Genomic DNA, 25,950 nt, shown 5'->3' with positions numbered 1-25,950 from the left:
TTTGTGGCTGCCCCATCCATGAAATAAGAACAATAGTTTCTCATCTGAGTAGATGATGAGAATCAGGAAGTTCACACTAATGGAGTTTATTCTTTTTGTTGGTAACTGGAATGATGAAAACCAGTGAGGAGCTGACCTGCCTCTTGAAAAACAGGACTAGCATTTAGAACGTTCATAAATGGAAGTACTATAAAAATAAGCAACAACTTACATTTTCCCTTGGATTTCTGGTGTCCAGTAAAATATTTTCATGGTTATACACTACCAGAGTTAAAAGAGATCCTAGAGGCAAACGCTGCATAGATCACACCTGCCATGACTCACCCTCTGCTTGACTGCTTCCGCCGACCGGAAACTCACTTCTTCACAAACCAGCCCACTCCACTTTTAGCAACTCCAACCGTTAGTAAGCACTTTTTTCTGTTGAGTTGAAATCTATCTCCTTACAGTTTCCACTCTGCAGTCCTATTCTAGCTATCAAAATTAGCTACCTAAGTTTTATAAATATGAGGAATAAAGTAGGGTAAACGTATACTTGACTGGAAAGAGTAGAAGATTGAGGGGATCTACCCCATTTAGATAGTTTTCTTCTACAAACAGTAGTGAGATGGTTTAGAAATACAAGAAGCTAAAAGGCAGCAGGTATGCCAAGGGAAGAAAAGCAAACGCATGGGTGTAAAATGGGATAGAACATAACATTCCAAGTACAATAGGAAACAAAAGACTGGTGGTGACAGTAGATCACAGGCTGACCACAGACATGCCTTATGTATGTGCTAGAGAGGAATGTTAATAGCAATTAGAGGCTATTATTTGGGACAAAGGAGGGAAAGGAGGCCGCGAGCTGGGCCGGGGCAGGGGGGTGGGGGGTGTCTAGTGTGGGGGTTACTCTGCAATTGCCTTGTGATCCCAAAGCTATGAAACAGCTGCCAGGACAAGTTGCTGGGGCAGAAGCACAGCAAGAGAAAGCCTCTTAGGAATGGCCAAGTCCTTTAACTGGTGGGCTGGGCTGAAGCAGTGAGGGCCTAAGGAGGGGACTGTCCCAAAGAAGATGGGAAGAGAGGGGTGGAGGAAGGAGGCTAAAATCTCAAGTTGTACACCTGTTTACAATGTAATGTAGGCTTAGTACTAGTCCAGACTCCTTGCAAACTGACAAACCAATCACTGCATGAAGAGTAGCTCCAAGAACAGTGTTTATTGATCACTTACTCTCTGGATTTCTGAAGCACTCTTACCGCACAGAGCTTGGAGCTGTGTGAGGCACTTAACCTAGAAATAGCAGACGCTAATAAGCTTCTAGGCTCTCGCTTTCCCCCTTCCTTCCCAGCACACATGTGCATGAGTGCACATGCGTGAACACGCCCCTCTCATACACACACCATGGTTAAGTCTACCTGGTTACTACTTCTTCCAGTTTCACCTGTAGGTGGGGTGGGGTTTTTTTTTCCTTCCCCCCCGCCACCCCACTTTTCTTAGAAAGGAAATTCCTGAAGTTAGAATGGGGCTTTTTGGACTCTGGGGAAGAACTTATAATCAAGCCTGGAATAAGAGTATGTTCAACAATTGTAAAGGATTAAAAGCCCAGATTTTCGAGCGTTTTCCCTTCTCCACGTTCAAGTCGCCTCCCATATTTACAGTTCAGACTTGAGTTCTGTTCTCAGACTCTTCTGGTTTATGCCACTTAATAGCTTTGTGATCTTGGACGAGTCACTTGACCACTCAGCGCCTGCTTCCTCAGCAGTAATTACTACTCCAAAACAATGCCAGAAAGAGTAAGCAGGCAGAGGGAGGCTAATAATTATTAAATGCCTCTTCAGTGCCACTCACTGGGCTAGGTGTCTTGCTTGCATTTTATTATTCACTTCTCCCAATAACTCTTGAAAATCTGTATCATTAGCACTGTTTACAGATGAGGAAACTGAGGCTTGTGGATGCTAAGTAACCTGTCTAAGGTTTCCTAGCTAGAGCAGCGGCAGAAATCAAGGCAGCTTTCTCTGAATGTGGAGCTCCTCCTTTTTTCTTCTAAATCGAGCTGCCTCCCTGAGCCTGTGCCTGGCATATAGTAGGCTTTCGGGAAAGGTAGGTTTCCTTCATCCCTACTCCCCAAAGGACTGTGGGGCAGATGTTTTTGTTTTGTGTTACTTTTCAATTAGATTGTGCAAATGATTTTGTAAACACCGCCAACAGGGCCAGGCTTATATCTAAGTAAGATAATATATCTGAAAATAGGAACAGGAAAGACCTACAAAGGTTAAACACGCCCCAGTTATCACTCCAGGTGTGATTTCTGGAGTACGAGGCAAGCCCTGGAAGAGTTACAGTTGACAGGCCGGCCGTGGACTGACCCGCTGCTTGAGATATCGCCTGTGAGACAGTCTAGCAGGAAGGCAATAGGAGCCAAGTTAAACTGATGAGAACTCACTGGCCCAGAGAGGCCTAGACTGGAGGGAGCACAAGTCATTCTGCCTCTTGTGTATGGACTTGCAACCCTGGTTTCAGATCCTGCGCCCGCCATTTGCAAGCTCTATGGCCTCACATAAGTTTTTGGACCGCTCTGAACCACAGTTTTCTTGTGGGAAAAATGAAGACATAATCCCTGTGTCATAGGTTTGTTGTGAGGAATAAATGAAACCATGCATATAAAGCTGCTGTCCCTGAGCAAGTACCCCCAAAATGGCAAGAATTACCGGTTACCAGCACCAGGCCTAAAGCCACTGGCCTCCTAGTGGATAAAGGATCATTCACATACAGACCAAGAGTCGTCGTGACAGGAGGTACCACTTCCATCCCAGGGAACCTATCTCTCTGTAATCTATCAAAGCCCCATTTCCTAATCTCCTCATAGGGGATGTAAAAGGAAACTCTAAAGGAGGAAGGCTACACTCTTGGAATAAGCTCTGGGGGGAGCATGCTCAGGTGGCAGCACCCCAGTATAGCCCCCGCTTCTCCAAGGTGCTCTTAACCCTGGTGTTCACAGAGTGAGCTAACTTCTTAACCTCAACTGCTACAAAGAGTCAAGAGATACCTGTAGAACCACTGGGTAGGTCTGAGGTATATCCAGTTTGGAGGGTAGGACAAGAAGAAGAGAAAAAAAGGCTGGTGAAGACTTCATAGATAAATTTCCATGCCCTTGAACAATTACTTTGAAAGCCTGGCTGTTTCCCATGATCCGTGTCCTGGCTTAGTTGTGCTTGTCAAGAAGTAGCAGTGGCAGAAAGACTAGCCTACCATGGTTTAACCCAGCATCGGGCCAGTTCAAGGCTGAGATGGAGGAGCAGAAAATGGCCTGCTCTGGAAATGGGGGAGGGAGGTGTGCATGTGTGCTCTGTGGAGAAACTTAGTAAGGAGAGGCTTTTTATAGAGGTCTTTTTATAGCCTTGACTCCTGAGATTTCTCTCTGTAAATCCCAGGAATGCAGAGCTCTACTAAATCTAAACAAGGAAGAATTGACTAAAACCATAGCATGAAGAATTTACTTTGTCACCAGACACACAAAAGAAGATTTTTCTAAGTTTGAGGTTATTGATGGAAATTAAAGTATCTTTCTCTCAAGAAATAGTCTTCTTTTACCCTACCCCAACCTACTCTCTTTCTGTGCCATAATCTAGGTGGCTTCAAACAACAGAAAGGCACCATCCCATAGTTCTGGAGATTAGAAGTCTAACATCAAGGTCTTAATCCAGGTCAGTAGGGCCACGTTCCCTCTGACATACTTCCTCGTCTCTTCCCAGCTTCTGGTGGCCCTGGGTATCCCTTGGCTTATGAAAACATAACTCCAATCTCTGCCTCCATCTTCACGTGGCTGTTTCCTCCTTGTGTATGTCTGCCTCTTCACATTGCATTCTTTTATAAGGACACCAGTCAGATTGGATTAGGGGCCTACCCTGGGCCAGTATGACCTCATCTTAACTAAGTACATCTACAATGACCCTGTTTCCAAATGAGGCCACATTCTGACACATTGGGGGTTAGGAACCGAACATCTTTTTGAGGGCACACAGTTCAACCCATAACAGGCAATATTTGAAGTGAGAGAAAAAAAGGACATGGATACAGTATACGATGGCTAGCTGGGAAATTAAAGAGATGGATGTCCTAACGTTAGGCACCAACTTAACATAATGACTGGATCCAAGTTTGTCTTCTGGGAAACCAGTAGAATAACGTCCCGCTTTAAACCCTGGAGTTAAGACTGAAGAACCTTTAATAATGTCAATAATAATAATAATTCATCATATCATGACAAGAGCAGCTAACATTTTTTAAGTGTTCACTAAGTACCAGTTACAGTTCTAACTGCTGTCTATGTGTTAACCTATCGAATACTCCAGATAACCCTACCAGGTGGCATTGTTGTCCCAGTTTTACAGGTAAGGAGACTGAAGCCTAGAGCGGCTTTCTAATTTGCTCGGAGTCAAACTGGGAAGCTGAAGGTTGAGCCCAGGCAGGCCGGCTCCAGAGCACACATCCTTGCTCAATATAGAGATGGGCTGCCTTTAAATCTTATGTTCCTAAAGAGCCTTCTGGAAAAGTGCCCTTTACAAAAGAGACAAACACTTAAACAGGTAAAACAGACCATGGTTTTTTATAAACAGACTTGAGCGTGACTGTGGCCGATGATAAAAATAACTTATGGGATCCTCACTATGTAACATGCTTAAAGGGATCATTTTCCAAATCCCAAATCAGGCTCACAGCCTTGCCATTCATCACATGCTTACTCTTTGCTAAGTATGGTCCTCAGTGCTTTACAGACATCGCATTTAACCAGCCCATGAGGGAAATGGGGTCTCATTTCACTCCTGAAGAAATTGAGGCCCCAAAGGTGACTTAACTTGCTCAAGCACACACGGCTAATGTGTGGCCTGGTTAGAATTTGAACCCAGGTCTTTCTAACACCAAAGCCCATGCTGTTAGCCAACCTGCTGCAGGTACACGGTCAGCCATGTGGGTGGGCACAGATCAGGGGCCCTGGAAACTACAGCCTGCAGGCCGAACCCGGCCCACCTCCCTTTTTGTAACTAATATTGTATTGGAACACAGCCCCACTCCACTTAGGACTTGTCTGTGGCTGCTTTCGCCCAGCAGAGTTGCGTGGTCACAGCAGAGCCTAAACTATTTGCTCTCAGGCCGTTACAGAAGTGCCAGGCCCTGCCGTAGGCGAGGCAGAGGCTGCACGGCTGCCGTAGGCGAGGCAGGCTGCACGGCTGCCCCGTCTCAGAGCAGTGAGACTAAAGCGCCTCCACTGCAAACACTCAGTGTTTCCATAACCTGGCGTTAACTGTATGTTCCGTCCACAAGAGACCAAATCCTTCTTGTTCCTCTTCACATTCTTCCGCCAACCAGCACCAGCTTGTTATGGAAACACTTGATAAATTATAAAGAAAACAATGAGCTTTTGGAAAAAGTTTGTTCATTTAAATGTATGAGGTTCTGACCTTAACCAGGTAACTGTGGTCAACATCACCAATGATAGACCTATCGATAACATGTATCCCTTGAGATGAGGCGCTGGGAAGGACACGACATCACTTCTGTGGTATTTTTCCCCAAAAAAGGCTAACCTCGTTCTAATCATGAGAAAAAAAAAATACACCAAACAAACTCAAATTGAGGGGCAGTCTAGAGAATAATTGACCAGTACTCGTCAAAAATGTCAATGGCATGAAAGACAGGACAAGACTAAACTGTCACAGATTGGAGGAGACTAAGGAGGCATGACAACCAAATGCTATGTGATATCCTGGACCAGAAGAAGGACCAAATAAGGTCTGTAATTTGTTTAATAATAGTGTATCTATGTGACATTCCTGGTTTTAATCATTATACTGTGGTTCATAAGAGTATATAGGAACTCTTGGCTATTTTCCCAACTTTTCTGTAAGTCTAAAATTATTTCAGAGTACAAAGTAAAATAAATGCATCCCAGGGCTTTCTTAAAATTTATGTGTTGGGTTCTGTTTCACAATGAAATTGTTCGACTTTGATGGCTGGGACTGTGTGGTCAGTTTTAACGTCTCATCCTTCATTTCTGCTTTGTGAGCCCTCATTTATTTGCTTGGGTTTCTAGAGACACTAAAGGAGACAACATGCAGAGGACTGGGGAGAGAGAGGGAACTTTCTGCGGTGGTTTGAGCTGAATCCATTTGGACTGCTTCCAGCGTATCAGTAACCTCAGACAGCTGCCAGAGACATAATCAGATCAGTGCAAATCAGGACACTTAGGTTGATGCAGTAACTTAGGGAGGCATAAGGAGACCTCCCCTCGGGCCCCTGAGTCTAGAGAGCCTGAACGCTTTGCCAATACTGACTTATTCCTGGACAGAGAGGCAGCCAGAGAAGAGGCAGAGCCATAGCAAAGAACAGCGTCGCCTGCCTCTTCAAACTCTCTGTCCCCCGAGCCACTACAGGGGTGATAACAGCAGCAGCCTCTGGGGGGGAGACTAGACCGCTCATCGCCCGTCAGTCTCCGCTTCCATAGGAGAAGCCCACCCCACTCTGCCCCAGGGCTTTAAGCTCCATTTGGAGGGCTTCGTTTTCAGTTTCTTTCCCCTCTACTTCCCTGGAACCTCGGTCACAGCTGTAATCCGCAGCAAATGGATTCCCCTGACCCTCGGGACAAAGGCCTAGTGTTCTCCAGACTCGGTGGCTCCTGGGAGGGCAGAAGCATCAGCGTTTCTCCAGCTGCCGGTCTCAGGCCCTCTGGGCAGCAGAGACCTGTAATCAGATCGCTGTCTGGAGCTGGTTACAGTCAGCACATCACTCAAAGTGGTCCCTCGCGGTTGGGAGGGGAAAACTGACTAAAGTACGTATGAATCACAGCCTTCCGAGCTCCGGCTCACACAAAACCACACAGTGAGTTGGAACCCAGAGAAAAAGAGACTCTCAGTTCTAGACATTATAGCCATTAATCAGATTTGGCCTGGGTTCATAGTAGGAGTCCACAGGGATGGGTGGCCTTGGGGGGAGAAGTAAGGAACTGGTTAGAAGGAGGAATAAGGGTAGGAATTAAAAGGAAATTGAATAGGGGTGTGTAAAATGCTTAATGCCGAGCGAGTTTAAGTGTTCAGATTTTCTAACGTGGGGCCCCAGTTCGGAGTGTTAGGAGACTCCACATGTGCCTCGGTGGCCCTCACTGAGCCTTCAGAGCTTTGAGCCCACAGAGCAGAGCTTCGAGGCAGAAGGCCTTAAAAACTTGGGTTCAAAGAGGGGAACTATAGTAGAAAAAGTTTGAAAGCTGCTGTATTGTTCCACGCTTCCTAATTAATTCTGTTTCTTTCCAACAGAAGTTCCCTTCCACCAGGAGACCAGTGAGAAAGTGACATATGGCAGGACCCTAGCTTCAGATTTCCCCTTAGGGCAAACTCCAGCCCTCTGGTTGAGCAAATCTCCACCATGAGTCCAGCCGGTTTTCTGGGGGTGCCTCCGTGTTCATGCTGCTGCAGGACAGTCAGCGGAGCCCTCTCTCCTTGAGTGACTCACTTCCCCAAAAACTAGGGTTCAGTTTTTGCATAGGAAAAACAAGGGAGATTGTGGTAATGTTCGGTTTCTTAGATTGTGGTAATGGTCGGTTTCTTAAATTGACTGGTGGGTACACTTGTGTATTATCCTTTGTATATTATATATAGAGAGAGGTTATTTTGTAATATACAACATTTAATAGACATTAATTAATAATTAGGGATTAAATTCAGCAATCGCAATTCCTTAACACCTCTGAAAATCTAGTATGCTCCAATATAGACTTTGGCCAATGTCATTGAAATAATTGCTCAAGGTGAGATCATGGGTGAGGTCTCAGAGGGTGTAGTGTGGGAAGAGCTCTGGCTTTGGCGTCAGACTTGGTTTTGCATCCTAGTTTTGTGATGACCTTAGATAAGTTACTTTGGTAAGTCCTTCATTGACAAAATTGGCATAATACCTACCCCATGAGGGAGGTCATGTGTATATATAAAGCACTCACTATAGTGCTTGACACATAATAGGTGCTTAATAAATAAGCAATATTATTAGTGTAGATACTGTTGATGGAAGGTACTGAAATTAAATCACCAGCGCTATATGTTTTAAAGTAGTTGGCAAGAATTCTGAAGATGAGGTAGAAAGGAAGCAGAGCTTTCCAGTGAGAAGTAGGATGGAGTACGGCGTGTTTCAAGCAATTTTGTTCAATAAACATTTATGGAATGAAACGCTAGGTATATACGGGGAAACAGGATACGATCCCTACTCTCCAGGAGTTCAGAGTCTAGTGGGGAAGACAGACACATAAGTAAATCACTTTCTTGTGATGACAAGTGCTAGGAGAGAGGTAAGCACAAAGTGTCTTGGGGTAAGTCAACCAACTGGATGGCTTTAAGAAAGAAATTAGGACCCAGTGTGAAGCAAGAGAAGCGTTAGAGGACGCTGCATTCAGTGAAGGTTTCACAGAAGAGACACAAGTTGTTCTGATGATCTAGGGAGCTGGTTAAGTGAAAAATGGAAGGCAGGCATTTCAGGGGAAGGGAACAACATGAGTAAAACCACAGAGGTAGGAAATAGCCAGTTTGGTGGTTCCTCAAAAAGCTAAACATTGAACTCCCATATGGTCCAGCACTTCCACTCTTAAGTATATACCCAAAAGAACTGAAAGCAAGGTCTCAAACAGATACTTGTATACCAATGCTCAAGGTAGTGTTATTCACAATGGTCAGAATATGGAAACAACCCAAGTGTGCATCAGCGGATGAATGGATAAACAAAGTGTGATATATACATGCAATGGAACATTATTCAGCCATAAAGAGGAATGAGATCTTGATACATGCTACAACGTGGATGAACCTTGAAAACATTATGCTAAATGAAATAAGCCAGACACAAAAGGACAAATATTACATGATTTCACTTATATGAGATTTCTAGAGTAGACATTCATGGAGACAGAAAGTAGATGAGAATTTACCAGGGGCTGGGCTGGGAGGGAGAGCGGAATGGGGAGTTATTGCTGAATGATGACAGAGTTTCTCTTTGGGGTGGTGAGAATTCTGGAAATAGATAGTGGTAATGGTTTCACAACATTATGAACGGGCAAGTTTTATGTTATATATATTTTACCAGGATAAAAAAGTTAAGAAATAATGAAGGTGTACCTCTACCTCACACCATATACAATAATTAATTCAAAATGGATCAAAGACTTACATGGAAAAATTAAAACTATAAAACTCTTTGAGAAGAACCTAGGTGTAAACCTTCAAAACATTGGATTAGGCAATGGCCTCTTAGATATGACAGCAACCATAAAGAAAAAGTTAAATTGGACTTCATCAAAATTGAAGAGCGGAGGAGGTAATCACGAGCGCATGGGTATGTGGTCTTTGGGAGAAAAAAAGCAGATCTACCAAACCAGAGCAGTGGACTCACATTGTAGAATATAAGGTTAGAAAAGTGGGATGAAGCTAAGAGATTAATCCTAACCCACATATACCACCCCCCAAATAGGTATTCTTATTACCCAGTTTTGCAGATTAGGAAACTAAAACTAAGAGAGGTAAACTGCATTGCCCAAGGCCATACAACTAGTCACAGCAGAGCTAGCATTCCCAGAGCTAGGATTGCCTGACTCCATGCTGTCTCCTTCAGCACTTTGCCTCTCTTGGGAAGATTGAGAGACCAGAGAATGGGCAGAGGGAAGGGCTGGCCATCTGTTCCCCTACAGCAGTGGCTACCCAGCAGAAGTGTCAATCTCGGCACTCACAAAGCCTACAGTAACCTCCTCCACTTTCCCTCTGTCACACCACACATGCTGCTCAACACCCCACTCTTCTGAACGCCAGCAGGTGTGGTCTCATCGCTCATTTGGCAGAGGGTCAGCAATATTATTTGTATCTTTAACTTTGTACTTCGTGCCCCGTCCCTACCAACTAAGAAACAGAGTCCAGAGGTAAGGAACAGGCTTCAAAGGATTCAGGAACCTCTACAATTGTAAGTACATTTTTTTATACATCTGTGCGTTTTTTCCTGGGCAAGAGGCCTTAGGTTTTACTGTTTCTAATATGCCTTCAAAAGTTATGAACCCGAGGGCTTCCCTGGTGGCGCAGTGGTTGAGAGTCCGCCTGCCGATGCAGGGAACACGGGTTCGTGCCCCAGTCCGGGAAGATCCCACATGCCGCGGAGCTGCTGGGCCCGTGAGCCATGGCCGCTGAGCCTGCGCGTCCGGAGCCTGTGCTCCGCAACAGGAGAGGCCACAACAGTGAGAGGCCCGCGTACAGCAAAAAAAAAAAAAAAAAAAAAAAAGTTATGAACCCGAAAAGGAGGATCCATGTCATCTACCTCTTTTCAATTTCCAGTACTTAGCAAACATACCCCACATGCGGTAGATGTTCAGGTTGCGAAAAACTAGGAGCGTGTTTATTCGGGAACGTTCTAGAGGTGGTTGACAAGGAGTGGAAGGTGGGACAGGGCAGCTTTATGCTGTGAAAGCAGAGAAAGCGTGGGTTCAGGTAGCTCAAATGTTACTTCTCCTTTGAAGCGGTCCCTAGTTTCTTAGGCAGAGTCTGTCCTTCCCTCCTGTGTGCTTTGCAGGAGAGACTGAGAGGGAGCCAGAGAGAGAGAGTGTGTGTGCACTGGAGAGACAGCTGTAGCCATCAAAAGTGGGAGCTGGAACCCAGAGAACTGGCCAGCCAGCGAGAAGGGGAGGGAGAGGGAGCATGCGCTGTCCGGAGAGTAAGGGCATGTGCATGGGAATGAAAGAGAGGACGTGCCTCATCAGGCCTGGGGGAGTGAGATGGCCAGGCAGGGGGACCATGAGAGAGAATGGGGAGGGAGCTGGAGCCAGGGAATGGGGCCCAGAGTGAGCCGGCTGCAACTGGGAGAGGGTCTGAGAGAGAGAAAAGAGGGCAGGAGTGGGGAGAGAGCTCATCTGAGTAACCAGAGCAGCCCGCCAGGGTCAATGGAATGAGGGCTAGAGGGCGGGGGTATATGCACGTGTCCAAGAGAATCAGACAGCGAGGTGAGTGTGAGCACACAGGAGGGTGGGGAAAGGGAGGGCAGTCGTGAGCACAGGAGTGAGAGAGGATAGGGCTGAGGAGGCAGCAGCAAGAATGGGAAAACCAGGGGCTGGGGGCAGAAATTAACAAGACAGAAGAGAGGGAAAGCGGAAGAGGGTATGCAGAAGCCAAGAACGAGGTGATGAAGACAGGAGGGAAAGGCATGCTTGTTAGCAGAAGGAAGGGGGCAGGCGGGCAAGAGACCTCAGGAAACATATTGTCCCCACGTTACTAAGGTCAGTCTGTCTGTCTGTCTGTCTGTCTGTCTCTGTCTCTGTCTCTGTCTCTGTCTCTGTCTCTCTCTCTCTCTCTCTCTCTCTCTCTCTCTCTCTCTCTCTCTCTCTCTCGCAGTTGCTGTCTTGCCTGTGCAGTTTTTCCATAAACAAATGCCACACTTTCTTTAGAATGTTGTCTTGTTTTATTTCTCATCAAGGATTGAGTATACACTGTGCCCAAGATCTGCCCTAGCTGCTGCAAAAGAAAAAAAAAAAAATAGAGCTGAGGCTTGATCATCCAGGATGTAGACTGCCCTCTCCTTAACTTGCTGTGGCTGCTGCCTTGTTTTATTTTATTTGTTTATGGTTATAAGGACTAATACTTCCGTTGAGATTTCCTAGGGTGGGATGCAAAGCAAGAACTGAAACCCAATTCTGATCAACAGTTTGGGAAAGGGAGGTGGGCCATTGAACTAAGAAGAGACTTTGGGATTCTGTGGGATATTCCAAGCTTGAATCTAACTCCCATTTACTGGTCTGTTGCTTGGTGAGCCTCAAAATCCCAGCGGAGCCTCATCTCGACAACTAGGTTGTCAGTTTCTGCAAGATCAGAATTATGCCTTCTACTGCTTTCTGTCCAGCCAATGCTTCCTTCCATGGAGCGTAAGATGAGGTAGATTCCAACTGAGCAGGGCACAGGAAAGACTTGTAGACTTCGCTGTTTCATCAACCTGCACCACCAGCATCATCATAAGCATCTTTAACAAGTGCGTAGCCAAAATGAGGCCCAGGGCTGAGTGCAGTTCAGGACAAAGAGAATTCATGGAGGATGGCCTTGCCCTGTGGCAGTCAAAGCAGACATATAAAAATTAGGGGAAATCACTGCTTAAGGATCCAGGTCATGAGTGCTGTTTGCTTTGCCTTGGAAGCCATAGGCCTCTGAACTTCAACTTGCTGCCTGCCCACTGGGAGTAACCTGGACTTCCTCACCCCCAACATTCCTGTCTTTGAACCTTCATCTACACTTTTTGCAGCCCATGGTAAAAACTCACCCAGGCTGAGGCAGGCATCCTGAGGAATGCTGACAACCTCCAGAGGGAGCACATTGGGAGGAGGACGGCGGGACGTTAATGACTATTTTAGTTCTTTGCACTAATGTTCTCAATACTGTGAAAAAATCGTATTATTTTCTTCATTTATTAAGTTGGCATAATCTTCTGCAAGAAGAGAACTGAATGTCTATGATGGGATGACAAAGAAGTGTTGTTTTTAGGTGTAAGAAGGAATGGGTAGAAGGAAAAACATGTATATATATATATATATATATATAAATTAGGATTTTAGGAATAGCATGAAAGAAGAAAAAGAGAGGAACTTGACCTAGGACACGGGCATGACCTTCCCACCACTCCTCCCTTCTCTCCCAGCCCTTCTCCACTCCTTGCCTCAAGGGGATGCGCAGCTTCCAGTTCTGAATCCCAATCATCGGCTGGTCCCTCAAGGAATTTCTAGCACTTCTACCCTTAGTGACTGGGATAGAAGTTCCAGGAGGCTCTGCCAGTTCCACCTTGGAAGAGGATTGATGTACTGGAACCGGACAGTGGGAAACAGGCTGGGGACAGTTTTAATAACCACAACAACAGCCAATGCCTAAGGAACACTCAATATATGCTCGACACCCTACTAAGCGCTTTGTATTGTTCATTTACTTTATCCTCCCATCAATCCATACGCTCTTGTGTCTGCCAGATTAAGACAGGAGGTTAGAGAAGTGTGACTTGCCAAGGTTTCCCAGCTGGTAAGTGGCGGAGCCAGGACTCAAACCTAAGTCTTTCTGACTCCAAAACCTGTGATTTTCACCAAATTGCTCAATGTGGTGCCCTGCTCAGCATTGGATCAGAGAGCACTCAGTGAGTACTTCAGGAAGGAAACAGACTCCAAACACACTCAGAGCTCTTCTGGTTGGAAAACAAAACAAAATAATCACTGCATTTTATTTTATTGCCTCTTTCTCTCATTCTGTTCTCTCTAGATTTTGGATCCCATTTCTTTCAAGAACTGCCTATATAAATATGGACAAATAATAATTTCTCTGATGTCCAGTTTCTCTACCCCAGTGATGAAAAGTTTGATGGTGTGAGGAATGGTCCCTAAGATCACTGCTAGGAAGCCCATCGTAGGGGATCCTCCTAGGCTGTTTTTCATCTCCTCTAGCAGAATAAGTCGTAAAATTTAGATTCAGGCTGACCTGATTTCACACCTCGCCTAGTGAGCCAAGCCTAGCCCTGTCCTGATGGCAGGGGTGGCTGCAGACCTCAGTTCAGAAGTAGTCCCACACAGGCTGGTAGAGAGCGGATACCCACGTGTGTATTCTCTAGAATGCGTTTGTTAAGCATTTCCCTCCTGCTTCTTCCCTCCCAGCACCTGCCTGCTCATCTGCCACCTGAGCGCCCTGACTGTGCCATCCTGTAGGCCATGGAGAACGAGCTGCCCGTCCCCCATACGTCTAGCAGCGCGAGTGTCACCAGCAGTACCAGCGGCGTCAGTAGCAGCAGTGGCGGCAACAATAGCAGCAGCGGTGGCAGTGGCCGCCCCACGGGGCCCCAGATTTCTGTGTACGGTGGCATTCCTGACCGGCAGACTGTGCAGGTGAGACGCCACCTGATTAATCATCTCAGGGCTAGCCAGGAGGACGTGTTGGCATGGTCTGGTAGGACAACCGGGGTGCTAAATCTAGAATGGGCATAAGGGCGTGTGTCAGTGGGTAACTATGTGCAGCATTCGAGGAGTAGTGATACTAGATGGATTCAGTCAGGGAAGGTTGGGGAGAGTGGGAATACTTAGCAGATCCAAAATTTCCTTTCTTATCTGGTGACTCAGATCCCACAGTGCCGTTTGGGGAGGATAAACATGTGAAATCATAAAGGACACACAAGTGAAAAGAGCAAAGAGAAAAAATGACTAGAATCTGCTCAGCCACAACCTAGATCCCCTACCTAAGTGACCACTTCCTTGTACCAAATCTAAGTTTCTTACATACGGAGGACCAAAATAGAACCCCAAACAATCCTTTGTCTTTACAGCTTTTTGCCTTCTTCCCCAAAGCAGCGGTTTGCAAAGTGTCATCTATGAGGCCTTCCGGGTGACTACACACTCTTCCAAAATGCAGTCATGACCATGTTTTGCCGTCTGCCATGTGCCCCGCACTGTCCGAAGCATTTTGCTTATTTATCTTCTTCTCCAGCTGTGAGGGTGGTTATTATTAGGCACAATTCTGTAATTGAGAAAACTGAGGCTCAGAGAAGGTAGTGACTTATCCAGGGTCACCAGGTAAAGACAAAAAAGCTGAACCTGATTCCCCCCAAACCTGTGTTCTTATTCACTACGATGTCTGATTGAGGCTCCTGGATAAACTAGGGAGAAAAGAGAGACCACAGCCTAGAAGCGTTTATTCTAATAGCTTTGCTATTGCAGTTTGGATGTACTAGATGAGTGAGCGCATCCTTCTCTGGCCCTAGGCCCGGATTAGGGGATGGAGGAGAAGCCACAGCAGATGGTGAGAGAGCCTGAAAAGTCTAGTTAAAGGAGACCCCGTCAGTTACTCTGGAGTCCTCCCTCGCCCAGCTCTCTCTGCCTCACACTTAATAAAACCATGCTTCCATCCTTGCCGCCTCCCCCAGCCTCCTCCTCTGGCCCCTCTGCACATGAGTATTTTAGCACCAATTTCTAGCAGCTGACGTTAGGATGTGCCCTCCTGCCCTGCACCACAGTTCTAGGCAAAAGGGATTTGAGGTTTCTGCTCTGGCAAACGGAGTGACCCAAAGTTGTGTTCCGCACCCAAGCAGAACCATTGGGGTGCCTCCTATTTCTGTTCCTTGACATCCTCCAGTGAGAAAAAGTCCATCTCTACTACTGCTGTCTGGATGCTTGGGGGTGCTTTTAGGGGTCTAAGGAAAATAAAGAGGCCTAGATAAAGGGAATAAGAAGAAAAAATTCGGGGGAGAACAAGGAATAAAAAGAACTGAGCTCATGTAAACTAGGACCCTCAGAGGGGAAAGTACACTGAAGGAAGTGGGTGGAGGAGTTGGGATGGGGTGGGGGTATCTGGGGAGACTCCAGAGCCCATGGAGAATCTGTGATATCAGGCTGTTTTTACAGAACCCCAAATCTGAGCCCAGAGGTTTTTTTGTCCGAGAGCCGCCAGCCCCTAGAAGTCATGTTAAGATGGAGAGAGCTAGACTAGAGGCTCACTTGCCTGGGGTAGAACAGCCCTGGAGCCAGAGCAGCAGAGCGAAGGGTGGGAAGTGGGCCAGAGCCTAGCGAGGGCCCATGTAGGGCACCGCATGGGAAGACAGCAGGAAGGTGACCAGGTGAGAAGGGAGGAGAAATGTACGGGGCTAAGGAGAAGAAGGTAGAGGGTCTCAGGGCTGGAGGAAAGGCATTTGCTTTTCCTTGTTCCTGAGGGTGGAGAAGAGGCTTTGAGGGATGGCAGGGTGGGAAGGGATCAAAGAGCAGCCTTTTGTCATCTCCCAGAGACTGTGGCTCAGCCAGTCCCATCAGGAAAGAGGGAATAGCAGTAAGGCCAGGGAATGGGAGATGGTGGCTCAAAAGAGAGTGATAGAAGGAGGGAAAGAGTAAAAGAGGAAGGCAGCATCCCTGTAGCTGCAGCATCCCTGCTGTGCAAGGCCAGGGGGACCATCTTCTGAGGGACCGATAGGACGTCCCAAGCAGCTGGGGGCAGCCCCTGCCGGAAGGGTGTTGACCTTGAGCAGGTTTGAGTTTGGCTGGCTGTGTGTTCAAAGCTCGAATAGGCTGCGCTTCGGACTTGTCTCTTTCTTCCCACCCCTTTCCTCCTCTCAGCCTTGTTGAACTTCGGTTCCCTCTGTCATCATCATCCCCGCAGTCCAGTTAGACTCATCTGAGGCTGCAGAATGGCGGGGAAGGGGGTACCTAACAAGCCTGGCGTGGGACCCAGTGTCACCGGAGGCTTAAAGGACTCCTGTCTCCTGAGCTCCCACTGCCCCGAGAGTTGGTGGTAGTGGCGTGTGTAGCCCATATCGGGGAGGAGCAGGGAGCATGTGTGCTGAGGAGAGCTGCTAGATGGGCAAGGCAGGAACGGGTGGAGCTTTGCACACAGTTGTCTCCCTGGTTCCCTGGCGAGTGGGGTTCGCAGGCCTGGTCCTTATCTGAGCAGCTAGGGAGAGAGGGTGTTGAGCAGGCTTGGCCGCAGCGTGGGCTCTTCCCCCCCCCCCGCCCCCCGCCCTCTGCAGGTGATCCAGCAAGCCCTGCACCGGCAGCCCAGCACGGCGGCCCAGTACCTGCAGCAGATGTACGCGGCCCAGCAGCAGCACCTCATGCTGCAGACGGCGGCCCTGCAGCAGCAGCACCTCAGCAGCGCCCAGCTCCAGAGCCTCGCGGCCGTGCAGCAGGTAAGATGACGTCACAGGAGCACCGCAGATGCCCCCGAAGGAAGGGGCAGGAAAAGCAAGCACTGCACGCGTGTGCCCATGCGTTCTCTTAGCGTCCTCACAGAACCACTGCGAAGTGGGTGTGATCGTCATCCCGAGTCCTCTGACAGATGAGGAAAGAGGTTTTGAGAGGCTAAGCGCCTCGCCCGAGGCCACACAGCTCTCAAGCAGGGCAGCTGGACCTCTCCGCCTGCCTCGCCCAAGGAGGGACTGGCGGGGGCCTGCCTCTCCGCCTCACTACACTGCAGGGAGGGGGCTGAGGGTGCGAGGAGGTGTCCACAGGAGAAGGCCATTGCCCATTCAGCTTGCCTGTCTGCCTCAGTGGCCGAGAAGAGCCCAGACATGCATTCGACAGAGTCTTTATGCGCCTGCTGCCAGAGTTCATGTCGGGCACCGAGCACGCCGTGGACCCTGTCCTCTTGCAGCTTGTGGTGGGGAGACAGCAAGTAGTCAGAAACACAGAGACAGCAAGTAGTCAGAAACACAGATAGACGAGGAGACAAAGTAGCAAGCTACCAGAGCGCTGATAAGCTCTGCAGAAGAACAGAGCAGCCTGCTGTGGCTGAGTAACAAGGAGGCCCACCTTACGGTGGGTACAGCTGGTGGGGAGGGGGGAGCCTGTCTGCTGGAGGAACAGTGAAGCCGACACTGCAGGATGAGAAGCTGGCCACGGGGAGGACGCAGGCTGGATGTTCCAGACAGTACGTGCCCAGCGCTCCACGTGGGGGCCGGTGAGCCGGGTATGATAGAGTGGGTGCGGTGGGGTGGGAGCTGAAGAGAGCTGGAAACATTGGTAACAGTCACAGCTGACGGTTCGAGCGCTTATATGTAAATGCTCCGCCTCGTGTAATCCTTTCAGCAATCCTACAAGGTAGACACTGTGGTTACGCCACCTTATACAAGAGGAAACTGAGGCACTTGCTTGAGGTCACATGGATGAGCCAGAATAAGGGTTTGACTCCTTACCACTGCCCTATAGTGCACCCTGCGGCAGGTGAGAGCCGGGGGGGATGACTGGAGGAGGTCTGGGCCTCTAGTGATGAGAATTCTCCTTTCCTAGGCAAGCCTGGTGGCCAGCAGACAGGGGAGCACTTCAGGCAGCAGTGTGTCTGCACAGACCCCCGCCCAGTCATCCTCGGTGAGTAGGATGGAGAACAGTAGGATGGAGAACCACAGCTCCAGGACCGGCTCCTTCCTCTTTGCCCAAAATTCTCTTGGGCTTCCAGACCCAATTGTGGTGACTCCTTAGCCGTGTAGAACCACGGCTGGAACCTGTTACTCTTACCAGAAAGAAAAAGTGCATGCCGCTTTCTAACTTCTTTTAATAACTCCTCGTCATCTTTCCAATGTCAAGGCTCTCTGTTCATAGCTCAGTCCTCTCCCCATCAGATCCTCCCTGCAGCTCTGCACGGAAGCCAGAGATGCAGCAGTGCTGGGGGAAGATCCAGGGCCCACAGATCAGAGCTGGTCCTAAAGAAGGCTGAATCCACCAAGGGACAGAAGAGGCAGAGAGAAAGAAATGGATGAAGCGGGGCAGAGTTAACCACAGAACCTCCTGTTTCCTACTTGGCGTGTCTCCCTCCTCAGATCAATCTGGCAGCCTCCCCGGCAGCAGCCCAGCTCATCAACCGGGCTCAGAGTGTCAGCTCAGCAGCAGCCTCAGGCATCGCCCAGCAGGCTGTCCTCTTGGGCAACACGTCTTCTCCAGCCCTGACTGCAAGCCAAGCACAGATGTATCTGCGGGCACAGATGGTGAGTCCCCAGCCTGGGCCACGGCTCAGGTGGGCCGGGAGGACGGAGGCAGAGAAGTTGGGAGCTGGGCAGTTAGAGAAGCATGGGGATTAGAGAAGGGTGGGGAAGAAGCACTAGGGGGACAGTTGGCAGGAAAGAAGGGGTGGCGTAAAGAAGGCGGCCTGGAAGGCTGAGCAGGAGCTTGGTACAAGCTCCATGACTCAAGGGAAGGTGGGGTTCCAGGCTGAAATAAAGTTACCCATGATGGCTTCTTTCCCTCCCCTCCTAGAGTGAAACAGAACTATCCTCTTCTTAGCAGAAACCACTCCCCAAAATTAATTAGGGTAGAGAATGCAGGGATCTGTGCCCAGGCGGTCTGTACACTCAGACACGTAAGATAAACAAGCGCGCAAACATCCAAGTACCCTTACAGGAGTGGGGTCTTACCCCCCCGGGACAGTCCTTGCAGGGACTGGCCACCGGTAGTTCAGGGTCAAAAGTGCGTTCCAGCCCAGGTGGTGAAGGTGGCAGCCAGCTCCGGGACATGCGGCTGCTCCCCTGCCTTCCCAGCTGGGCCCCCATTCCCATCAGGGTCACCCTGTCAGCCGTTCATCAGGCGGGCTCGCTTGGGCCGAATGGACTCAGGACGGCATCAGCCCTGCACACGCATGCTAGAGTCCCCCCTTTACACCTGTCCCTAAGGTGCAAAGGCCCATAGGAAGCTCAGAGGTTCCTAAGATTTAGCAGAATTTCCCGTGAAAGCAGCAGCATTCGCCCTAGGAGGCAGGAACATCTAGCTCTACGCGGGACTCAGATCACCGTGAGTCCAGCCTCCCCGCCCCCATTCTGAAGAGTTCTCCCTCCAGCTCCTCGACACACTATCCTAAAGACTGTACAGTCCCATCCCTCCCTCGGCTCCTACAGTCAGAACTTGACACTGGGAGCTTTTCTGGGTCCTGCTCCAGCACTTCCGTCCTTGACTCTGAGCTCATTGAGGTGCAGCTCTACTCCCAGGAAACAGCCCATTAGACACACGTGTGGACTAGACTTCCACTTCTCCAGGGGGCCGGGCAGCCCATGTGACACCGCCCAAACCTGCTCTGTCTTCAGTTTACCCTGACCCTTGTCCTACTTAACTGCCCCCACTGGAGCCTTGCAGCCTGGCCAGGTCCCTGCCCAAAGTGGGGTACTCGTGCTCAGAGGAGCAGACACGCTGTCAGACACCGCATGTCCCCTCGGACACTGAGCTAGTCTCGCAGGGGCGGGGGTGTCATGCAGAGACCCTCAGTCCCTGCACTCCACGGAAGGAGATGCAGACACGAGTACGGCTCTGGGGGCTCTGGTTCCTCTACCGCTGTTGTCTCTGGGCACGCACGTACACACACACACATACACACACAAACACATAAATACACACACAAGCACATAAACACACACATAAATACACAAACACATAAATACACACACACACACAAACACATAAATACACACACACATAAATACACAAACACATAAATACACACACACATACACACAAACACATAAATACACACACACATAAATACACAAACACATAAATACACACATACACAAACATAAATACACACACACAAACACATAAACACACACACAAACACACACACAAACACATACACACACATACACACACAAGCACATAAATACACACACACACACAGCCTAATCTGAATTTGACTAAAAAAATGGCCAAAAGAATGCATCTAATTTGATCTCTTCTGGTGGAGAGTCCTGTTCTGACCCAGACCTGGAGTCCAGAGCAGGTTAGATTCAGAACATGGTCCCAGGGCATCTGTCGCAGCACAGGGGCCCTGCTCCCCGGGACGCTGCAGAGAGGGACTTGAGGGTGTCCTGCGATTGTTGGTCCCTCTGGGGTGAGCTCTTCGCAGATCCTTCTGAAGTAAACTTGACTTGGGTGCAGCCCCAGAATGGCCCCCCACCCGTGGCCCTTCACTGCCCGGCCTGGGTCAGACCACGCCAAGCCTCTTGAGAGTTTCGGGAGATCCCCCTGGACTCTTTCCCTTTCGAGCCTCCCCGCTTCCCCAGTCCACTCCCTGGCTAAACTGTGTGTCCTGTGGCTGAGCCCACATTGGGCAGGTAAAAGGCGGCTCGTTTCCTGTGATTCCAGGCCCAGCCAGGTAACCTGGTGCAGGTAGCTAGGAGCCTAGGCGGCACTGTTCCTTTGTCCCCTCAGCTCATCTTCACGCCCACGGCCACCGTCGCTACTGTGCAGCCTGAGCTCGGCACTGGCTCCCCCGCCCGGCCCCCCACCCCCGCCCAGGTGAGGATTCCATGCTTGTGGGAGGGCAGGGGGGTGGGCACCCCCACAGAGGGGCACTGATAATGGGTATGGGCCCAAGCCCTGGAGGAGCTCTGAATGTCTGGAAAGTTTGGGATGTTCTGGGAAAACAGGTGGGAGACAGGGCGTCCCAACGCTCCTAGACTTGCTCCTTAATTCACCGCTGAGAAGGCTTCGGCCACTCTTGACTCTGTTTCGAGCCCCGAACACAGAGCAGGAGTCAGCAGCATGCCGTGATTGCCAACAACGGTGGTCATCTCTACCTTTTTACCTTACACCCTCCCCAGGATAATCTCTGTTGTTGTTGCCTTTTAAGAGGAAAATTCCACTCTGGTTACACATGCTAGCACCTCTAGGAATCAGCAAAAATTGCATGGAAGAGGGAGCAAAGATGAGTCCTGGGTCCCTTCCTTCTGCTGGGAGTACCCAGACACTGCGGTGGCTGTAAAGATTCTGTGGGCTGCAGGGGAGGGGAACCATCCCCAGCTACAGAACGGGAGGACCCACCTGGTAGCAAGATTATCAGATTTGTCAGATGTGAGTCTGGTACAGCCTCCGTGTGTCCAGCAGAGGGCACCAGGAACCAGGTTGAGTAAGCATGGTCATCCCGGCGTAAACCTGATTCTGAGGACAGGATAATCCTTGGCCTGGAGGACCTTGCTGGTCGATTAACTTTCACTTTTGCCCTGGCCTTTTCCAGTGTGGGAAGCCCCGTGCCCACCCTGTATCTGGGAATTCTTTCTAAGTGGTGTGCAGCCCATCCTGATAGTTTGGGGGAGGAGGGGAGGTAACAGAAGGGAGAGACAGCCCGGCCTCCCTGCCTGGGCCTGCCCCAGGAGGGGCAGACATCCCTGCTCAGAATTTAGCTTCTTCTGCTGATGAATCCAATCGCTAGCACTCTTTCTGTCTCCTTTAGAAACTCTGCTCCGGGTTCCTCTTTCAGCCCCTGTCTCATTCTCTCTCTCTCTCTTTCTTTCTGATTTTAACAACCCACTCTCCTGTTCAGCCATTCGTGGATCCATCCCTAACTCCTTCCCTGTACGAATTGTGTGTTGGCATTGCTCCTACCCACATTCTCTGGACTCCTACAGACCCCTCTTTTCCAGGTACAGAACCTGACCCTCCGAACACAGCAGACACCAACTGCAGCAGCCTCGGGCCCTACCCCCACTCAGCCTGTCCTGCCCAGCTTGGCCCTGAAGCCCACGCCGGGTGGTAGCCAGCCTCTGCCTACCCCATCACAAGGCAGAAACACTGCTCAGGGTTCCCCTGCAGGTGGCAAGCCTGCCGTAACTGACAGTGTGACGGAGCCACTCAAGAAAGGAGATGGCAACAGCAGTGTGCCAGGGAGCTTGGAGGGTCGGGCTGGGCTCAGCCGAATGGTACCTGCTGTGGCAACCCACCCCCTCATTGCACCAGGTAAGGGCTCCAGGAAGAAGGATCCTATCCCAGAAAACTCAGAAGGACTATGGGTCGGGGGAAACTTTCAAACTTTCCTTTCTCCCATGGACATGCTAAGATGTCAGCCCTGTGTCTCTCTTTCCCCTCCTACAGCTCCAGATTCTGTTTTAGGCTTCTAGCCTAGCTTTAAAGAAGGAAGCCACATCAGTGGGAATAAATGAGACCTTCTTCACAATGGGCATCATGGTGATTCTCAGGGTACACAATCATAGCTCTTCACTTTGAGAGTGGAGGTTTGGCAGTTAGACTATTTCGAAATTCTCTAAGGGTCAGCAAAAAGGACAGGGGCTAGCCAGAGGCATGTAAGAATCCCACAGGGAGATGAAGAAGTGGGAATCTTATTTTCTCATCATTCAACAGACATTCGTTGACTAATATTCGCCAGTTATGTTGCCAGTTCTGGGTGTGCAGAGATAAATAAGACGTGGGCCCTGCCCTCCCAGGAGGACACAGTCTGGAGAGACAGACAAGTACAATGCAATATAGGGTGATAAGTACTATAATAGATGTGAGCACAGAGGCACTATATAGCCTGGCGGACAGGAGCTGAGAAAGGCTAGCTGGTGACGGTGACACTTGAGAATAAATCTTGCAGATTAAAAAAGTAATAATCCAGCAGATTACTTGTGAGGCAGATTCTGTGAAGGGGATGAATCAGTATTCCCTGGGGCTAAACTCCCTGCCTGCTAACATTCTCCCAGTGCTGCCTATTGTAGGCAATCTTTAATGAGAAAATCTGCCAGGAGCCCCAGAAGCCAGACTTATCAGTCTCAGGAATAAGACCAAGCTGTCACAGCACAGAAATGGAGTGGTGGACCACATGGCTTTGCCTTAAAGAGACACTCACCCTGGTCACATCCCTGAAATAACCACTAACCCTCTGTCCTCATCCAGACTATTTTACCATCCAATCTAACCTGCATTTTTTTTTCTTGAGAGCCTACTTTATGCTTGTTACTACACTAACCAAGATGGTCAAAATGTGATTTCTTACCTAAAGGAGTGTGCAGTCAAAAGGAGGGAGCCAGATATATAAGCAAATCCATTCGATTTCATAAATACCATTGTAGGAGTATGAGGTAAGTGTGGGCCCAGGCGGGCACCTCAGTGCCAGACAGGAGGGGTCAGAGATGCTGTCCCTCCAAGGAAATGGCACTGAGTATTGAAGTAGGAGTCATTTCCCCAACAGACAGAGGAGGGGAAGGTATTCTAGACAGACAGTGGGAGGCGAGCTGGGGAGAATCTGAATTCAAGTCCTTTATTCACCCTTTTGGGGCTTCAAGGACAGATGTGGTCTTAGCCTCCAGTGGTCACTCTGAGCTGAAGCAGGTACCTCCCTGCAGAGGCCTGACTGCCCTGTGGCTCCAGGCGTTTCTCCCTGTCCGGCATTCCTTTCTCCAGAGACTAGTCTAGCTGCTTCCTTTTATGAAGAAAGAAACTGAGGCTCAGAGGGTAAAGTCTGGAGGGTCTTACCCTGAGCTGATAGCAGCTGAGACTAGAGCAAGGAGCCCAACTTAACATTTCTTCTACCTTCTCATGCAACCTACAAACCCTTGAGCAACATCCGGGCTTCAGGACTTCCTGAGAACCCCATTTCTGCCCAGGCCAAAATGTAACCTCTCCTTAGATCTAAGCCAGCCCCCCAGATTCTAAGGACCCTTCAAAGGAACGACCAGTCCTTAGGGTTCTTCCTAAGCTCCTAGGCAACCCTGGGGCCTCAAGAAAACTGGACAGAAAGGGGACAAGCCCGGATAAAAACCTCTGATGTAGACTAGGTAATATGCTGGGCTTTTTTATGTACCTCACCTCTTTTGACCTTCAAAAGAACCCTATAAGGTAGATGCTTTCATCCATTTAACAGATGAGAAAACTGAAGCTCAAAGCGCTTGCCCAAGAACTTACTATAAGTGTCACTCAGAGTCACATCAGTATTACATGGCAGAACTGGAAACCAATTCCTCATCTGGCTGAGTCAGATCCTATGTTCTTAATCATCAAGCCATATTTGCCTCTCTCAGTTCTTACAGTGGGGCTTCCTAGGCCTTTCTTATTCCTGACCCAAAGCTCAAAGAGCCTGACAGTTCTAAGACTGTTCTGGGTTTTACAGAGTCTAGTGGAGGGCTCTCTTCTCTTGAGCCTGGTAAAGGGGAAGGCCCGTGAGTTACAGACTGAGGTCCAGGGCCCCAGGTGTGGCCTGAGACTTAACAGCATGTGGCTATAGGCAGTACAGAGACCAGTGGTTCCCCAGAACTTTCTATGGAGCAGCTGTGAGCTGCAGACCACAAAGACCGTCTCCCCAGTGAGACGAATCAGTAGGCTTTGCATTGTTCCTGTCTCCCACTGTCCCCTCCTATTCTTCCCTTCCTCTCCCACTCCTTCCTCTCCATGAGCCCACTCCTCACGCCCAAACGGAAGGCAGCAGGGACGTTTAAGATGCTGCAGACCCTCTCAGGGCCTCTAGAACAAAAAAAGACTGAAATGATCCTCCTGACCTGATGGGGGGCGGCCTGGAGCAGCACCTGCCTTGGGTGCCACAGTTCCCCAGCGAGGAGGTAACTTCTGGCCTCCTGCCCAGGAGGAGCCTGGGACTGCGAATGAACGGAGGGATCAGAGTGCGTGCGCATGCGTGTGTGTGTGTGGGTGGGTGGGTGGGTGTGTGATAGAGGGAGAGAGAGAGAGAAAGAGAGATGGGGAGCAGAGTGGCAGGTTTTTGCTATTGGAGCATTTTTGTAGCCGGCTGGCTGGTTGCCCCCAGGGAAAGTAACCAGTGGAGACTTGTGGCGGAGGCAGTGCGGGGAGGAGAGCAGAGAGGAATGCGTTCTCCTGGGGGCTGTTTCCTCCCGGAGCAGGCAAACGCTCTAGTCCCAGCTGGGACTGCTCCCACTGACAGCTGTTTGGGGGCAAAGCCCCTCCCCCATGGCAAGCTCCCTGCTGTTCCTGCTCCTGTCACCTTGGCAACGGGCTTCTTTAGGCTCCGCAAATAGAAAAGGTCCCTTATGCCCTGAAAAGGCGTGGGTTGGTGGGTGGGGGAGGGGAATAGGAGGCGGAGAGCAGAGCAGAGAGGTTGGGCTTCTCCGTGATCTGAGGACCCAACCAGGAGGGCAGAAGAGGCGCAGGCTGCAAGGTCCCATGGGCCTGGCTTCCAGAGGCGCCAAGACCTGGGGGAGCTGGGCCACAGCTCCTGATAGGAGGCTTGGTCCTTGGAGTCCTCGTTCTAGTGGCTAAACTCAAGGCCCTGGATGCACATGCAGGCTCAAAGGTGAGGGGAAAGTGGCTGCCAGGAGGGAGATGCTGCGATAAAAGAGAACTGTCCCGTCATTGAAAAGCCTGGGCCCTTTTCACACAATTGTGCTCCAGATGCCAGGTCTTTGTTGTGTCTCTTCATCCCTCCTCAGGTCTCTGGAAGGAGAGAGAATTCATTGTTGGGAAGGCCTGCCACACAGCAGCTTTGTTTTATCACAGAGAGGGTTTTGTGTCAGGGAGTGGTGATCCTGTCTGTGATAGGTGGGACAATGTGATGTGTGCTGATTCCAGGACTCCTGGGTACCATATCTCCCTCGCAAAGCAGGTGCCCAACTGTAGGGTAGATGCACTTTTACTTAGAGAATCCTGCAGAAACCAAAACACGCATGTGGGCCTGTTATCTAGCTGGAATCAGATCCCCTACAATTTTGATGTTCAAATCATGCAACCAGCCATGAAAGTCATTTCAT

General features: G+C 49.5%; 1 protein-coding gene across 1 annotated transcript in view; it reads left to right on the top strand.

Annotated features, from left to right (window-relative positions):
• PHC2 (polyhomeotic homolog 2) overlaps window positions 1–25,950 on the top strand; it is a 102,500-nt gene that overhangs the window by 39,637 nt on the left and 36,913 nt on the right. Inside the window, exons 2-7 of the mRNA XM_079924577.1 lie at window positions 13,664–13,891; window positions 16,513–16,671; window positions 17,771–17,848; window positions 18,298–18,462; window positions 20,672–20,758; window positions 21,883–22,195. Of these exons, the coding sequence (XP_079780703.1) occupies window positions 13,718–13,891; window positions 16,513–16,671; window positions 17,771–17,848; window positions 18,298–18,462; window positions 20,672–20,758; window positions 21,883–22,195 (976 nt within the window). The 5' untranslated portion in view covers window positions 13,664–13,717. The remainder of the gene's footprint in view (window positions 1–13,663; window positions 13,892–16,512; window positions 16,672–17,770; window positions 17,849–18,297; window positions 18,463–20,671; window positions 20,759–21,882; window positions 22,196–25,950) is intronic.

The sequence above is a fragment of the Stenella coeruleoalba genome (genome assembly GCF_951394435.1).
Source record: "Stenella coeruleoalba genome assembly, chromosome: 1".
NCBI classification, from domain to species: Eukaryota; Metazoa; Chordata; class Mammalia; order Artiodactyla; family Delphinidae; genus Stenella; species Stenella coeruleoalba.
The sequence above is the reverse complement of the archived record's forward strand: the minus strand, read 5'-3'. Positions and strand labels throughout refer to the sequence as shown.